The 17,721-nt window shown below is 37.4% G+C and overlaps 2 protein-coding genes across 2 annotated transcripts in view; one reads left to right on the plus strand and one right to left on the minus strand.

The window, feature by feature from the left end:
- Positions 1-11,872, plus strand: part of tpp1 (tripeptidyl peptidase I) — a 17,903-nt gene extending 6,031 nt beyond the window's left edge. Inside the window, exons 2-13 of the mRNA XM_008400023.2 lie at positions 666-740; positions 2,128-2,267; positions 2,335-2,485; positions 3,089-3,210; positions 3,297-3,466; positions 4,563-4,761; positions 5,495-5,683; positions 6,914-6,983; positions 8,133-8,253; positions 8,330-8,491; positions 9,339-9,464; positions 10,993-11,872. Of these exons, the coding sequence (XP_008398245.1) occupies positions 666-740; positions 2,128-2,267; positions 2,335-2,485; positions 3,089-3,210; positions 3,297-3,466; positions 4,563-4,761; positions 5,495-5,683; positions 6,914-6,983; positions 8,133-8,253; positions 8,330-8,491; positions 9,339-9,464; positions 10,993-11,133 (1,666 nt within the window). The 3' untranslated portion in view covers positions 11,134-11,872. The remainder of the gene's footprint in view (positions 1-665; positions 741-2,127; positions 2,268-2,334; positions 2,486-3,088; positions 3,211-3,296; positions 3,467-4,562; positions 4,762-5,494; positions 5,684-6,913; positions 6,984-8,132; positions 8,254-8,329; positions 8,492-9,338; positions 9,465-10,992) is intronic.
- A 948-nt stretch (positions 11,873-12,820) lies between these two features.
- Positions 12,821-16,485, minus strand: yy1a (YY1 transcription factor a). The gene is made up of 5 exons (XM_008400022.2): positions 15,872-16,485; positions 14,681-14,831; positions 14,317-14,377; positions 13,690-13,848; positions 12,821-13,605 (listed from the first exon to the last, which is right to left on the minus strand). The coding sequence occupies exons 1-5, from the start codon at positions 16,362-16,364 to the stop codon at positions 13,423-13,425; spliced, it is 1,047 nt and encodes a 348-aa protein (XP_008398244.1). The 5' UTR covers positions 16,365-16,485; the 3' UTR covers positions 12,821-13,422.
- Between the last annotated feature and the right edge of the window lie 1,236 nt (positions 16,486-17,721).

The following is a 17,721-nucleotide window of genomic DNA, read 5'->3' on the forward strand; positions in this document are numbered from 1 at the left end:
TTTTTTTGAGAGAGCTCTGTGTTTTTTGTTTCAGCTCTGCCTGATTGCTGCAGGTGAAGTGTGTTGGGGCTCGTCAGCCGCTATATATAAGCAGCAAGCTGGAGATGCCAGATCTCTCTCTCTCTCCTTTTGTTTGACCTGGGCCATGAGCTGTGACTCTGCTTGAGAGTTTTTTGTGTGTGTGGACCGACTTAAGTTTGCTGTGAGCAMCTCTGAAACTTAACCAAGAAGGTGKAAGCTGGTAGGGGTTCTCTGCMATTTTTGTTGTAAYCYGTTTTCTCCTGTTTTTGTGTTAGTAAGGGAGTTTAGGTTTTGTATTTTCTTTTAGTTCTCTTTAGAAAGTGGTTGTTTTATTTTATAGTTGTAAGGGGTGTTTTGTTTGTTATTTTGGCCTTGGAGACCCTGAAGATTAAAGCTCCCCTGTGTTTTTTCTTTTTTCCTCCTGTACTTGTTTTAGCGGACTTGTAAAATAAATTATATTTTTGTTACTCATCAACTGTTCGGATTACTTTTTGTTTTATGTTAAAGCCCAGTGCCACAATTTACTTTAGGAATTTTAGGGTGGGGTTGTAACACAAACACAAGCTGCTTTCAGCATGTTTACTTCAAACTTCCGGGTGTAATTATAATGAAAAGCTCCATTTAATTTAGTTTTTCTCCAACAGATTCCTCTTCTTCGTGCCTCTGTTGTTCAGCTCGTTGGCCTCCAGCGGGTTCCTCGAATATGACCAAAATGTCATGTAAGGAAACTGTTTTCCCATCACTTTCTAGTTTTATTACTTAAAACTGTGATAATAATGATTTTAGGTCAGTTAAGGTTTATTTGTATTTAAAGAATATGGAAGAAATAAAGTCTAAGAACCAGACTTTTTTTTTAATGCGTTACATTTGTAATACTGAATATTGACACATTGCATTTGTACAACTTTATTATTAGTATTTTAATTTTTTTACTGTAAATTCGCCAGCAAATTTGGTCGACCAGGCCAAAGCAATCGACACTAGATTGAGTGGCGCGGTGGGTTTTAGCCAATCAAATCACGCTCCTTTGATCACGTGACAAGCAGTTTGAAGGTTTCGAGAGTCCACCAGATAATTACCACATTTGTTTCTGATGCACAGGAGAAAAAAAACCCCCCAAAAATTAATGTCTAAATAAATCTGGTTTTACTGAAACTATATTTCTTCCATGGAAGGAATTCTCTACATTTGCAATTACTTTCTTTTTAATTAAAAATTACATCTTGGTAATAACATCTTTGAAAAGAAGTCTGTCCTCGTGTATTGTTTTATTTCCTATAGTTTTTAAAATCATTTGTGTACTTCTGTGTCTATTAAATCAGGGTGAGCAGATCTGCTGTTTTTATTAGTTTTATCCTCTCGGCTCATTAATATGACATTTTTTTGGGAATTAGCTATTTTATAGTGATCGCAAAACTCCACAAACTGGACTTGATGCTTACCGTTCAAGAACAAGTGTCGTAATGTTTTTACTATTTTTGACATTTTTAAAATGTTAACATAAACTTTATAGATCCAGCTGGTTGCATTGGTGCTAAAATCTCACTTTCAGGAAAAACTTGTTCAGCTAAGCACTTAGACTTACAGCACAACATATACTGAGGTTTTTATTCTATTGGCAGGTTTTCTTTCTCACTTATAACAAGACATTTTCCCATGGTTTAAGTGAAATAATCTGCCAGTGGAACAACAGATTATTGATTTGAAACAAGTTCTTATATCTTCTTGAAAAGTTGCTTGTAAGTTAGTTTTTTTCCTTATTTGAAGATATTTGCGCTAGAAACAAGACCTTAATTACTTGGTAAGATTTTGTGTTTTTTCAGGGTAGCGTCTTCTGTGACTCTGTTTTTTGTGCGTTTTTATGATGTAAAGCACTTTGAACTGCCTTGTTGCTGAATTGTGCTATTAAAATAAACTTAATTGATTTAAATTACCATTCAGGAAAGTCAAAATGTGGTTCTGTCTTGTCAAAATACATTTCTATACCTGGGATAGTCAGGAAACGCTGATTATATGTTAAAATGGCTTGCCATAAATGGCTAAAGCAAAGATATCAACATATTTATTGATGTCAGATAGTAAATCCTAATTATTATTTTTTTTTAGACTCCCACAGGACTGGACCCAAGCAGGTCGGGTGGATCCTTCAGAGCAGCTGGAGTTGACCTTTGCCCTGAAGCAGCAGAACGTCGACCTGCTGGAGGAAACGCTCACGTGGGTGTCGGACCCCGACTCGCCTCAGTACGGTAGGCAGTGAGGTTTTTAAACAAACGTAGGATCCGATTCTGTCACTAACTGCTCTGTCCTCTGCAGGAAAACACCTGAGTCTGCAGGAAGTTTCCTCTCTGGTTCGTCCGTCTGCGCTGACCCAGAAGGTGGTGCATCGCTGGCTGCAGACTCACGGGATTTCAAACTGTCGGGCAGTTCACACTCAGGACTTTTTACAGTGCAGCACGACTGCAGAGTAAGCACATCTGCTTTACTTTACTTTATTCACTCACTTGGGAGGCGACACAGATACTCGTATTTCTGGGGTTTTGCAACTTCTGTGAAAAGGTTCTGCTTTCATCATGTGAGGAAGTTCCTGTTTTTGCAGTGAAAACGGTGAAACTGTGAGCTGCAATCTGCAGAGATTAGAGCCGTTTGAGTCTAATAAAATGGCAGCTTTTCACAAAACACTGTAAAAACATAATCTTTTTTTGAGACAAAACTAACTAACAAGTAACTTTTAGCAAGAAAATGTTTGCACAGTTTTGACTTACTGCTCTGAATATGTTGTTCTTTCAGCAAATGGCCTTTATTTACGGCGATTAACGATTAGTCGATTTCTAAATTAGTTGATTATATCAATCGATTAATTGTTTCAGCTCTGGTTTGGTTGATTCAATTATTTAAAACTACTCTTTGTATTTATTCAGGTTATCTTTTCCTTGTTTTAAACCTGGTTTCTTAATCTGGAACTCTAGAGTGTCAAAAAAAATAAAAATAATTTCTTTGCTGCACATCTGTTCATTTTGATTACAGTAGTGAGTTTAACAGGATTTGTTCTTTTCTTTTTTGTATTAAGGGTTGCAGAGGCTCTTCTTCCAGGAAGTAGATTTCACCGTTACATCAGAAACGGTCACTCCATCGTGAGATCTTCCAGTGCGTATTCAGTCCACGATGAGGTTCACCAACATCTGGATTTTGGTGAGATTTTGTTCGTTTCTAAACTGATCTGCTGTCACGTTTTCAGGTCCGGATCGGTTCTGATATCTTGTTTTGCTCTTCCGTAGTCGGAGGCCTTCATCGTGTCCCTCCTAGAGAGAAAGACGCCAACAGGAAGCGGCCGCGCTCCAAGGCGGGGGTTCACCTCGGCGTGACGCCAGCCGTCCTGAGGACTCGCTACAACCTGACGGCGACTGACGTGGGATCAGCTGAGAACAACAGCCAGGCCGTAGCTCAGGTTGGGATTTATTTATTAAGCCTTTCTCACTTTATTTCTATTTTTACTTTATTTTTTATTCTTTTCCTCATTGGTGGAAACAAAGACACAATCAGCGTACAAAATAATCAGAAATGACATGTAGCAATGTGTAACCCAGCACCAGGATTTTCTACTGAATGAAAAACAAACATATTTAAACCAAAGACTCACCAGACACAGACTCACACCTGCAGTTTCTGTAAAAGTTTCATTGTTCTTATTGAAAGAAACTGATTTGGAAAAATTTTGTTTTGCCTGTTTTTTTGTTGTTGTTGTTGTTACTTATATGAGTTATTGTCATTTTGGTCCTTAAAATGCCAAAAATTCCACTTAGCTTTAATTTAAGTGGAGATTATGTAATTTTTAAATATTGAATGAATGATAAATTGATCGGTTACTGGAGTAGACTTTTTACCTAATACTTTTTTACTCTTTGAGTCATTTCTTGGCTACTTTTTCCATCCATCCATTTTATTTACACCCTTGTCCCTCAGTGGGGTCGGGAGGGTTGCTGGTGCCTCTCCAGCTAACGTTCCAGGCGAGAGACGGGGTCACCCTGGACAGGTCGCCAGTCTGTCGCAGGCCAACACAGATACACAACCATGCACACACACAGTCACACCTAGGGGCAATTTAGACAGATAAATTAACCTGACAGTCATGTTTTTGGACTGTGGGAGGAAACCGGAGTACCCGGAGAAAACCCATGCATGCACAGGGAGAACATGCAAACTCCATGGAGAAGGGCCGGGAATCAAACCCAGAACCTTCTTGCTGCAAGGCAACAGCTCTACCAACTGCGCCACTGTGCAGCCCGGCTACTCTTTCCTTTGAGTAAAAATAAGAGGAAAAAGCCAGTAGACATTAGAGAGCAGTCTTTCTCAAACTGTTGTCCCCTGGCGCCCCCTGGTGGTCCGCAAGGTACTGCATGTAAACGACCCTTATTTGCCGTGACGTCAGCTCAAAGTGCGACGCTACAGCTAGCTTACCGAAGGATTGTGGTTAAAAATAATAATGGATATGAGGCTTAAAACCGGGTCATTCCAAAGATTTTTTTTTCTGTCCTCCTGTTCAGTTTCTGGAGCAGTACTACCACCCAGCTGACCTGGCCGAGTTCATGCAGATGTTCGGTGGGACCTTCCAGCATCGCTCCGAGGTGGATCGGGTCGTCGGCACCCAGGGAGGAGGGAAAGCCGGCCTGGAGGCCAGCCTGGACGTGGAGTACATCATGAGCACCGGAGCAAACATCTCCACATGGGTCTTCACCAATCCAGGTCTGCTAGGCCACAAAAAGAAATTAAAATCTGCGCAGATTATATTTAAAACGCCTCCATTTGTTTTACAAAGCTGTAATAAAACGGTCTGTATTTTACAGTAAATGCAAAAGTATTGTCAGCTTCCGGAGAACAATAAATGATATTTTGAAGGGGATTTAACTCTTGTGACTAAAAATGTAGATTAAAAAAAGTACAAAATAACAAAAATATTATATGCAGGTCAACCTGGCCAAATTTGATACACATTGCTTCAAAACAACTCAGATTATGCAAAAATCTGAATCAAAAGATAAATTTAAAAAATGTCGGGAGAGTCAATTTGTTGTTCAACTATAATTTAATACATTTTTTGAAAATAGTATATTCTGTTAATTATTCATCAATGTGTTCTTTGTTAATTTTGCATGTAGAAATTAACCGAAATATGAAACACTAGCGATATAACTGATAAAAATTAAGCAAAACAATATTTAACTAATAAAAACTAGCACTCTAAAACTAAATTGGACAAAAAGCAACAAAATAAAACTAAACTACTATCACCCTGATTTAAATCCAGACATTTGTAGCTTAAATGAAACATTTTTAAAAACTGAAAACATGATGGCAGTTGAAGGCAAATTCAGCTCACAAGTGAAACCAATCGAGAAACGAACGGAAATGTTTTGCATCCAAACTCTAAGTTTGTTTGTTTGTTGTGTAATTATGTCCTCTCCCGCTTCCTGTCCAGGTCGACATGAGACCCAGGAGCCTTTCCTCCAGTGGATGGTCCTGCTCAGCAACATGTCTGACCTGCCCTGGGTTCACACCATCAGCTACGGCGACGACGAGGACAGCCTGTCCGCCGCCTACATGACGCGCATCAACACGGAGTTCATGAAGGCCGGGGTCAGAGGTCTTTCTCTGCTCTTCGCCTCGGGTCAGTCAACGCTTACAGATGTTCTACAACGCTCGCAAAACGGCAAAAACACAAAATATTACCAAGATATTGCTAATGCAAATAACTTTGATTTAGATAAAACTAACTTACAAATAACTTTTCAGCAAAATAGTTTCTTAATATTTATGAAAAAGTTCTAATTCCTCTGGTTATTTCCCTTATAACTTGGGGAAATGTGAAATAATCTGCCAATGGAACAAGAACTTTTCCATAGTTATGAACGATATATCGGCACTAACATCGGTATCGGACAATATTTGTCATTTTGTAACATATTGGTATCGGTCTGTTGAATAAAACTGGGCCGATATGAACAACTGATATTTATTTTTAACTTGTTGCAATCTGTCTCTGGTCTTTTTTTCTCCAAAGGTGTCATAAGGGTATTGAAATACATAAAATATCAGTTATTGGCCATATTGATATCGGCCCAAAGTTTCATATCGGTTCATCCCTACTTTTTAATCAATATTAAGAAATTGTTGACTTTAAACAAGCTCATATTTCTTGCTGAAAAGTTTCTCGTCAGTTAGTTTTGTTTTATTTCAAGTGTACTAAGTAGGGCTGCACCGATTTATTGGCGCCGATTTCCAAAATTTTAGGATATTGGTGATTGGCCAATACTTAATGTGAAGCTGATATTATCTACTTCTGCAAAGGTCTAAAAATCATCCACTGTCCTTTTCTGCTCTGCCGTCAGAGGCTTGACTGACGAACCGGCCCACTAGATCATCTCTGCACATTTCCAGTTCCCAATAATCACCTCAGTGTTACCAACTCAGACACTTTCTTGCTATGTTTAGTGACATTTCGGATAAAAAAGTGCTATAGGTCAACATTGGAATCGGCAGGTCAGGCTTTTGATAATTGACGATCGGACAGAAATCTGAAATCGGTGCATCCCTAGTACTAAAAGATGTTTGCTCTAGAAGCTAAACCAAAAATATTTGGTAATATTTTGTGTTTTACAGTGAAAAAGCTGACCCGCACCATCAGCACAGCATGACCTTTAGTCAGCTTTGGGTTGTAATAAGGTCGCCAATCATGTGATGTCTGATGCGTTGTGAAATTACCGCAACTTCCTGTTTTAAAAAATGATTCAGAAAACCTCAGGGAGGAACAAAAACTTCCATTCATCAGGATCACACAGAGACTTTGGACGAGTTCAGCTTGTTTTGTCAGCTTATCTGAACCTGGTGTTGTGTTCAGGCGACAGCGGCGCTGGATGCAGACATCTGGGGAAGGAAAACGCCTTCAGGCCCAGTTTTCCTGCCTCCAGGTAGGACTCCCAGTCCTCACATCAAACCTTTACGCTGAAGCATTCAAATATCTGTTCATTTATTAGATGAGTTTATTTATTAAATAAAAATAAACTAATGTGTCCACATGCAATTCTTCATAAGTAACAGAGTGAACGTGAAAACAAAACCTGAAGCTTTGAATGTGTCACAGAGGAAACCTATTGATTTATTGAAATAATCATCAACTGGTTTAATAATTGTCTAACTGGAGCATACAGGGTCAATACAGGCTAATTGTGGAGAGAACAACATTCCCAGAAGAGCAAATGAGCCAAAAATATCAATAACGCATCTATATTTTCCATTTAAGATTTAAAATAACATTTCTCTTTAATATGTTTTTTAATTAATTGGATAAAATGTTTTGGCATTTTGCAGATTTTCAATTTAAGCACTTAATCCTTTTTTACATAATATTAGAAATGCATTAGAAGATGCAAATAAACACATTATTCAATAAATTGTTTAAAGTAAGAAAATAAACATTTTTCACCTAAAATGACAACATACCATTTTATTTGTACACACTTGTTGCAAATGATGCATTTGAAGCCTAAGAAAAAGCTCCAAATGCGTTGGGGAGAAAATACTTTAAAAGGTTGTTTTTTATATATCCTAAATGTATATATATTTTTGTACAGTTTTAATTAAGTTCTGGATATTTTGTTCCTTCAGAAATTGTCCTTTTTTTGAGTATTTTCTCCAGTTGACGATAAATCGATAACTAAATTAATTTAATTTTATTTTTTAAATAATTGAATCACGATAAATCCGATTAATCGTTTTGGCCCTACAGTAAATATGTAGTCAGAGCTACAATGGAGTGGTTTAAACCAAATTATAGTAAATGGTTCAAATGGCCCAGTCAAAGTCGACACCTCAATCTAATCAAAGCTATTCAAGAAAAAAATAAATAACTCATCCAGATGTTTAAAGCTGGAACTGCCTTTTAGATTTCTGTTTCTACAACAGATAAAACCATCTATAATTTTTCTTTCACTTCACAATTGTGACATAAATTCCCAATAAAAGTGTCAAAACATTAAAACCTTCAGGGGCTCTGAGTGTTTATGTAATTAAATGTTTTAGTTACTGTGATGGTTTCTAAGTGGTTCTGTATTTCTCAGCCCCTATGTGACCACAGTTGGAGGAACCTCCTTTAAAAACCCGTTTAAAGTAACTTATGAAGTCACAGATTACATCAGTGGAGGAGGATTCAGCAACGTCTTCAAGATGCCCGACTACCAGGTCCAGAAACGCTTCGTGTTGCCTGACCCATTATTTTTTAAAGTGTAACTAATAGCTTCTGTTTTTCGTTGTTCAGGTGAGCGCGGTGGAGGGTTACCTGAAGAGCGTGAAGGCGACTCTTCCTCCTCAGTCGTACTTCAACACGAGCGGCAGGGCCTACCCGGACATGGCCGCCCTGTCTGATAACTACTGGGTGGTCAGCAACAGAGTCCCCATCCCCTGGGTGTCCGGAACCTCGGTAACCAAAACCACCGTCCACTAGCAAAGTGTCACATTAAAATTACTCCCAATCCACTAATTGGGGAGAAAATGACGCAGAAAAATCGTAACATGATATAAAAACATAAACATGGGAATTAAGTGTTTCAAATATTTAGATTTTTCTATTCTGCAACCAAAGAGGTTGGCCCTACAGCACTAATGTTTTATTATACCTTATAAATATGTTTAAATAAAATCTTCTGATTATTCAGTCAGTATTTAATACAGCTCATAAAATTATGACATAATTTTATAAATTCTTAGAATTTAATTAAATATATTTCATAATTGTATTCAATTTTAAAATATTATCTAAGATTTTATAACAAAATATTCTAAATATATTTTTATAAAATGTTCTATAAGATTTTAAAAAAATATAATACAATATTTGTATTAATAAAATTTATATTTAATATGTAACATTTATTACATCAAGTAATGTGTATTATATATACTGTTTAATAAAAATATATTTTAATATTTTATATAAAAAATATTTTATTATAAATAAAATATTTGATGCTTCTCTTTTTTAAAATCAACATTTTCTGAAAATTTTCCCTTTATGAAAAGATGATCAACCGCAATGATACAAGAGAAAATGGCCGCTTATCAATTAATCATTAGTCGATTGATGAAATCATCAACTTTAGATTAACTTATTAATCTAATCAAACATCATCAAAGTTTCTGCTAAACAAAGATTCATAGAAAGTTTTCTCCTGTCTTGTGAAGAAGCCGTTTGCTCACAGTTTTAGCATTTTTAAAGTGTTTGCAGCTTCACTTGTCTCTGGGTTATTCTGAGCTTTCGCTCCTATTAGGCATCGACTCCTGTGGTCGGAGGCATGCTGTCCCTCATCAACGGCCAGCGTCTGTCCAGGGGCCAGCCTGCGCTCGGCTTCCTCAACCCGCGTCTCTACAAGCTGAAAGGACCCGGCCTGTTTGACGTGAGTCTGAAGCCCTTTAGTTACAACAAATCCAGTTCCAAGATTCTAACTCCCTCCATTTATTCTTTGTTTCAAGTTCTCAGGTCATCTTGATATTAGACTATCTTGATTGTAAATCACAAATGAGTAGTAATTAACTACATTCTTTTTTTTTTAAGGATAAATTAAATTTAATTAGAAAAACACAGGTCTGATCTGAAAATAATTGTCAATTGTACCTGTCTGACAACACGAAGGAGGCTGAAATATGGTGGAGAAAACAGAACATTTGAGAACCTTCCTAGGAGATTAAAATTATTACAAGAGTTCATCCAAAATAAAATTTAAATCAGGGGGAGTTCAAATGTTTGACACATGGACCCAAAAAAATAAAATGGTAATAATAAGAGAGAGGGTCAGGCAAAAAACTCCCCACAGAATACAGATTGTTTTAGTCTACGCAATCATAAACTAAGTTGCAATACTTTAATTATATGATTTTTTTGTTGTTGTTTGAAAGATTATTGTAGATCCAAAATGGTTTTACTGGTGTACCTCACTATTAGTGAATTTTTAAAGGTCTTGACTGACCACGTGTGGAACGACCAGTTATTAGATTACGAGGCATTTGCCATTTTTTTTATTAGTTTTCCCTCCTTAATGATAGAAATTATGACTTTAAAACAGTTTTCTGTATTTACGCAAGTTATATTTTATATTAAAATTGTTTTATCTTTAAGCAGCCACGTTGTTTATACACCGAAGTAGGTAGATAAACAGTTAATCAACTTATAATTGTCTATTAATGGTTTATTAGCTTAAAAGTTGTTCTAATTATTAACTAATAATGTCGGCTTTGACCTAAATTTAGTGTTGTAGTTTGACCGCCATCCAGCAGAGGGCGCCGCTGGTCATCCGTAAGCGGAGCCGGTGATGTAGAAACAAAGATGGCGGCCATAATAGAACGGTAAAGAGGAACGGTCCAAACTGAGTCCGATGCACTTTATGCGATTCTGATTTTAAATGTAGTTTAACTTTATTGGCGCTGCGTCAGTTTCTCATTCTGAATGGCTGCTGTGCTGCTAAGGTGAGGATAATATGGCAGAAGAGCGGAGAAAATTGAACATGATTGAAAAAACATGACTGATTTTAACGACTGCCGTCGTGAGTCACTGCGCTTCATTTAGCGGAGTTTTAGCCGCAGGCAGCACTGCTGTGTGGTTCTCTGTTGATGAGGCAGTAAGTGTTTCACATACTTAAATCTTTTATTTTTCTACTTTGCAACATACAAGTTCCTGTTTTGTTATTTTAGAAATGTCTAGGTTTAATAATGGGAGAAAACTACATTGTTCTGTTTATTTAGTCAGTATTTAATACAGCTGACATGAAATAATGTTAGAATTTTATGTTTTTTCTCTTAAAGCTAGAATATTATGACAAATGTAGCAGTCTAGATGCAAGAGAAAACTCAAGTTTTTAAGAAAATGTCTGTCAACTTTATTCTATTCTAATCATCTCAGGCTAAAGTGAACGTCATGTTTCTGTGCAGGTGACTGAAGGGTGTCACCTGGGCTGCCTGGACGAGAAGGTTCAGGGGCAGGGCTTCTGCGCCGCCCCGTCGTGGGACCCCGTCACCGGCTGGGGGACGCCCAACTACCCCGCACTGCTGGCTGCCCTGCTGTCCCAGTGAACAGAACCGACCCGCCAGAGCTGGGGAAGGAACTGCTGCCCCCGGATCAACCCGACAGTCAGGTTCTTGATGCCATAGGCGGGACAGTAGAGAGGCCATACTTTGGATTATTGCTGCTGATTTTTCCATTTTTAGTGAATCATCATTCAAATTTCCTATCAATCTGGGTTAAAATCACTTTCTGCGCCATTTAGTGTTGGATCCGCCAGGGAATCATTTTTAAAGCTTTACCACTGTTGCTTTTTATTTGCAATTAATGCATTTTTACTAAACAGTATTTTCTCAAATTTGGGGCAAACATGCAGCTTTTATTTTCAGGGATCTTTTAAATTTTATGCATAAATGGTAAGAAAATGTAGTTTATTTCTAGATAAACTCATAAGGGTCAGAAAAATGCACTGGACAAATATATCAGATCAAAGTACGGTACTTATTTTAACTTCCTTTAAATGCATGCCGTTTGTCCTTCATATCACCGAGATAAAACAGGAACACTATTTGTGGCTTAACAGGTTCTTCAATTTGATTCTGCTGTCTGAGATAATAAAAATGCACAGTCATGTGTGGGTTTGACGATGACTTAGCAGTTTTACCCACAATGACCTCTTTGCAAAATCACAAATCAAATATGTGGAGTTTTATTTCCTATAAATTAAAATAAAAATGTGGAGGATTTTTGAGTTGTATTGTGTAGGAAAAACATCCAGAAGAGAAAATTAAAGATTTTTTGATACTTTAATCAAAAATGTTTGAGTCGTTTTTTGAAATTTATGTTGTAGTTTTGGTGTTTAACTGTCCAAAAAGACTAGCAAACTCGCAAAATGAAGAGATTATCAGCATAAAAGCATTTTTAAAAAAGAAAATATGGATGCACCTCAATAAATATTAACTGAATTTCGGTAATTCAATAAGTTAATCTCGTAAATTGCAATGAATTATAATGTCGAAAATGAAGTTAAAATGAGCTCAGATTTTTTTGTTTAGAGTTTATAATCTATTTTATTTATAATTTTATGCAGATTTTGTTTTAGTTGCTTGGGTTTTATTTATTTTTTATTTTGGATTTTTAAAATATCTTCCATTGTTGTGTCTTTTACAATATTAAAGGTTTTGTCTTTTAGGGCAAACTTGCATTATTATACCATTATCAATATATAACATGAAAATTCTTAATATTGAAATAATGGACAATTAATCATCCTGTAAATGTTAAAATTCTCATTTTCAGAGGAAATCCGCTTTGCAATATTAGCTTTAAGTCACAATCTTTTAAATAACACTTTAAATCTTTTATTTATTCCTTGCATATTTTAATCTGTAGATTTGAAACCACTCAGCTGTGATGAAACTTGATTTCCTGGACAAACTCTCTCAACCCGTTCGGTATCGAGTTGCTCTCGGCGTCTCGTGTTTCTCCAAACAAAACAAACCACAATTATTCGCAGCAGCGCCACGATGTCATGTTGTAGTTAAATATCCCTGTTTAAACACTAACCTGCCTGTTAAAGAACCCATTCAGCCAACGATTGATTTTTAACGTTGTTCATTAATGTCATGCATGGATATGAAGCGTTTTTGAATCGTTGAAAACTTCCTGGACGTTGCTTCAACCCGACTGGTTTAATTATTCACCAGCTCGGTGAGCGTTTGACCTCTGACAGCACAAATCACACGCTCTGTTTGGTGATGCAATTGGGAGAAACGATTTAATCAATGATATCTACTGGAAAAAAAAAAAAGAATAAACTAAAATCACATGGTTATCTACATGTGTTGTAGAAAACGAAAAGCTACAAACCTCCTGAGAAACGGAGCCGTGAAGGAGAACAAAGGGAAACGAACTTTGAAACCTTGCAGGAAGCCCTACAGGACCGTCTTGAATACATACAGACCACAAAGCTTACATCAAACAGTGTACAATATGCACACTTAGGGGGGAGGTACAAAACTGAGACGCTGGTGAAGATTAATGCAAATTTCACAACTATTTGTGTAAAGGTATAAATAAGTTTTCCAGGTGCAGATCCATGAATTAACATCTTCATGAGAAGAAACTCTAAAATATTCCATTCGGGTAGAGGCCAGCTTCGTTGGACCTCCGTTTATTATCAAAAGTTTCACAAAAAAGGGATTCGTTTCTGTTTTTTTTGTTTTGTTTTTTCTATCTGCAGTACAAAGAGAGTCGTCTCAGAGAAAAAGCAGTCCAAGCAACATTGGGTCAGTTCACCCAGAAGCAGACGGAGGTCCTCCGGTTTTCCTGCCGGTTCTGGTCGTTCGGGGTTGGATGTCTTACTGGTTGTTTTTGGCTTTGGCGTGTGTGAGGATGTGAGACTTCAGGTTGGTCGACTGGGCAAATTTTTTGTTGCAGCCGTCGAAGGGGCAGACGTACGGGCGGTCTCCAGTGTGAATCCGCACATGAGTGCGCAGGTTAAAGTCCAGAGAGAAGCGCTTGCCGCATCCCTCAAACGTGCACTGTAAGGAGAAGAGCGTAAACGTTTCCATTCACGTGTTCCCAAAACACGTTTTATTTAAAGTTTAGAAAGTAAAGGAACTCACTTGGAAAGGTTTCTCTCCTGTGTGGACCAACTGATGTCTCTTCAGTTTTGAACTCTCCACAAACGCCTTGCCACATTCTGCGCAGACGTGCACACGAGGCCCGTGGGTGTGCAAATGCTTCCTCATCGCCGAGTTGTCCCTGAACATCTTGGTGCATCCCTAAAACGAAAACAAGGAGGATAATTCCCAAAAAACAAGACGCACAACTCCTGGGACTGCTGCTTGTGAATCCAACCTGAGAAACGTTGGACTACACTGCAAAAACACAAAAGTATTTAGACTCATTTCTAGTGCAAGTATCTTAGTTTTCTTTACTTAAAAGTAACCTTTTGAAAAGATAGCGGCTCGTTTTAAGTCAATAACTGTTTAATATTGATTTAAAAATATTAGATCCACTGGCAGATTGTTTCACTTTTAAAATGAGAAAAAATATCTTGCTGAAATAATCTGCCAGTGAAACTACTTTACACTTGTTTTTATTATTAAGGAATTATTCACTTAAAATCTACTTTATCTTGTTGAAAAGTTAGTTTTGTCTTATTTCAAGTGCAATAAGACATTTGCACCAGACACTTTAAAAAAAAAAATCTTGTTTTTTCAGTTTACTGAATTTAAAATCTGACTCACTTTATGTGGACAGGCTATTGTCCTGGGTGCATCATCTTCTTTTACTTTTCTTGGCTTCATTCTGCAACACGAAAAAGGTCAAAATTAGAGTAGAACTGATCCCCAAGGGGAAACTTATTTGTTAATTAGGGTGTTAAGTACAAACATAACCAATGTAAAACTTATAAAGAATATATACATAAGTATGATATTTTAAGTAGTTAAAGTATGACTAAATCTAAGGTAAATAATAATGCACATGGAAATAAAAAGCAAAACCGCAGAGAGCTGAATGTGTTGCTTTCACCATGTTTGTCTCGCATCGCCTTTTTGTGAGTTTTGCACCAACATTTTTTCTTTTTCTTTTTTTTGGATGGGTTCTTACCGTGCAAACTCTGCCAGCTGCTTGGGGTCGGACAGGTCGATGCCCGGGATGCCTCCTGGGGGGAGCTTCTTCCCCGTCATATATTCAGAATAATCCGGAGGAGAGTTCTCCCCTGCGATCTGCTCCTCGTGAACAATGTCCTTCTTGTCATCTGAGCAAGAACGGGACGGAAAGAAACTGAAGATTATTCATCTGTTGCTTCTTAAATAGGCACCGAGTAAATACTGCAGAGGCTACAAAATTCAACTTTAGCCACTTGTATTCAAACTGTAAAGTTATTTAAATGCAACATACAGATATTTTTTGTAAGGAAATGGATTAGTTTCCACTTTTGATCACAAAACAAGCTTTTGTTTGTGATTAAAAGGCCAGATGCATGTCGTATCAGTGCATAAATACATTTTAAATCCTGCAAGAATGATTATTCGGGAACTTTGCAATGTGAAAGTTGAGTAAAACTCCATTGCACAACTTTTTTAGCAACAAGAAATACCTCAACCGTTTTACCTGTAACTTGTATTTGTCAAATATGGATTTTAATATTATAGATGAATTATCATTTTTTTTTAAAATATACCCTGATTTTTATCTGCATTAGTTTATTTTCATATCTGCACCACCTTTGTTTGTCGTTATATTTTAATTTATTACAGACGTGAAAAGTCGACCCTAAAACATGACACTTTCCCACAAAGGTCAAAGATTACGCTAATCACGTTCTTTTATCCATTTTAAACGCGTATTTTAATGTTTTTGGTTATTATGAGATGCCGAAATGTATCCGTTTTTGTTTAAATGTATTTTTTATTTGATTTTGAACCTCTAAATTTAAGATCAAAGCCTCAAAACTGTAAAGTCCGAGGCGTCCCCGAAGGCATCTCCGGCTGCCGCTAACTGAACTGCGCCACAGCGGCCCAGCGGAGCTAGCAGCTACCGCTCCCCCTGTCGCCGCCATCTTCGTCGGCCAAATAAACGCCATTTTTTCGGGCCGCCATACTTTCTGGACCGGGGAAATATGGCGGCGCCCATTGACACATAAAACATGGCTTCCCATAAAAACAAACACTTTTCAGAGGAATTTTAAGTCGCTTTGAACCGTGGAAAAGAGTAAGACTTTAGCGGAGCACAAGGCCCCAGCTGGGCCCACTCACACAGAGAACAAAGCGACATCAGCAGCTTGCAGGAACTCACCTGAAGCCCACATAGTAACAGAAAACTCCCCCTCCAAAGTCTTTATCTGGACCTGCTTCTGCTCCCACTTTCGGCCCATCTCTCCACCGCTCATGTAGCTCTTTTTGCCCGCTTTCTTCCCGCTTCCACTCTTCTTAACCCGGCCTCCGGACGTGCTTCTCCCGGCTACAGTAACCAGAGTGTGCTCGATGTAGTCCTCCTCAACGGCGGGCACGGGGATCAGGATCTGGTCCTCGTACCCGTCCTCCGTGTGCAGTTCCGAGTCCTCCTCTCCGACCACCTCCTCTCGGGTCTGCACCAGGATCACCTCCTGGTGCGAGTGGAGGTGGTGCGGATCATCCAGCGGCTGTAAGGCGATCATCGGCTGCTGTTCGCCGTCCTCCCCGACAACTGTCGTCTCGATGGTTTCCACCTCGATTTCATGCAGTTCTACTATTTCTGCTGGCATCTCCGACCCGTCCGTTTCGATGTACAGGGTGTCCCCTGACGCCATGATAATCCCGATTCGTTCTGCGTGTTTATCTGTAAATAATATTATTTCGATCACCTCCCCCCCTGTGCTCGCAGCTCTCTTCCTCCCACTCCGACAACAACTCTCTCCACTACTGTAATCTCGTCGCCACAGTGCTCTAGTTTTGAAGTCTCGCGTGATTTGGATCAATAGCGGATTCTCCGTAGAGCGCATTTCAGAATGGATTTTTATGACTTTTAAGACTTTGATTAGTCCATTCTGTGCATTTATTGATGATTGGACAAAACAGAAACTCAATTTTCGTTTTAAAATATAAATTAAATACTGTTTTCCAGAGGTGGTAGAGTAGCCAAAAATTACACTCAAGTAAGAGTAAAACTACTTCAACATGGTTTTACTGAAATAAAAGTGAGAAGTAACTGCAAGAAGTTCCTCAAGTAAAAATGTTTGGTCTTTTAAAGACAAAATGTATAGAAATATTACAAAATGAAATTTTATTTAGTTAAAGTCCAGCTACTCTTACTTTAGTATAATTTCCACCTCAACTTATTTCACTGAATAAAAAACAAGAATGTTTTAAACAAAATTGTACCAGATACAAACATTTCTCATCTATATTTAAGTGGAGATACATTAAAAGTATATATTATCACTTTTATATTCAGATTTATACTGGATTATTTATTTATTTTATTTTATTACAAATTAATTCAAACAGTTACTGAGTATTTGATGAGTAATTTGACTAAATACATTTTTAGTGTACCTCCAGTAATATGGAGAGCCACTTCAGCCAAAATAAATAAGTAATTGGCTTCTTTACTGTTATTTTTATTTATTTATTTATTATTAATATTTGGACGATCTCATTTTACTTTTACTTAAGTAAAATGACATTTTTTTTACCAACCTCTGTGACTCAAACGGGGACCTTTACATTTTGAGATATTATCTTCTGACTGTAGGGGGCGCTGTTTCTCCTGTACACCTGAATTGCGCCCTTCAAACATCCATATTTAGTTTATGTTTAATCAAATACTGAGCTACTGACCGCAACGCCTGATTTAATATTGAAGATTATGTCTTTTGAAAACCGAAAAGATGAAGTTATGTGCCAAAAGTGTAAAAGTAATGGGTTCACTCAGTGAAGTTACTGAAAAAGTAGTAAAACTCTCAAAAGTATTTAGTTTTTGATTTTTGTTCTTTTTTTCCAAAAAGGTACCCATCTATGGTCACATATAAGCTTGAACAAATTAATAAATTAGTTTGTTAATTTATAACCAGTCAGGTTATTAAACAGTGTTAATGAAATAAAAATATAAAAATTTATGAAAAGATCACTGAACACTAACTGTATTCCTCAAAATATAAACTTTTT

The sequence above is a fragment of the Poecilia reticulata genome, linkage group LG22 (assembly GCF_000633615.1).
Source record: "Poecilia reticulata strain Guanapo linkage group LG22, Guppy_female_1.0+MT, whole genome shotgun sequence".
Taxonomy (NCBI): domain Eukaryota; kingdom Metazoa; phylum Chordata; class Actinopteri; order Cyprinodontiformes; family Poeciliidae; genus Poecilia; species Poecilia reticulata.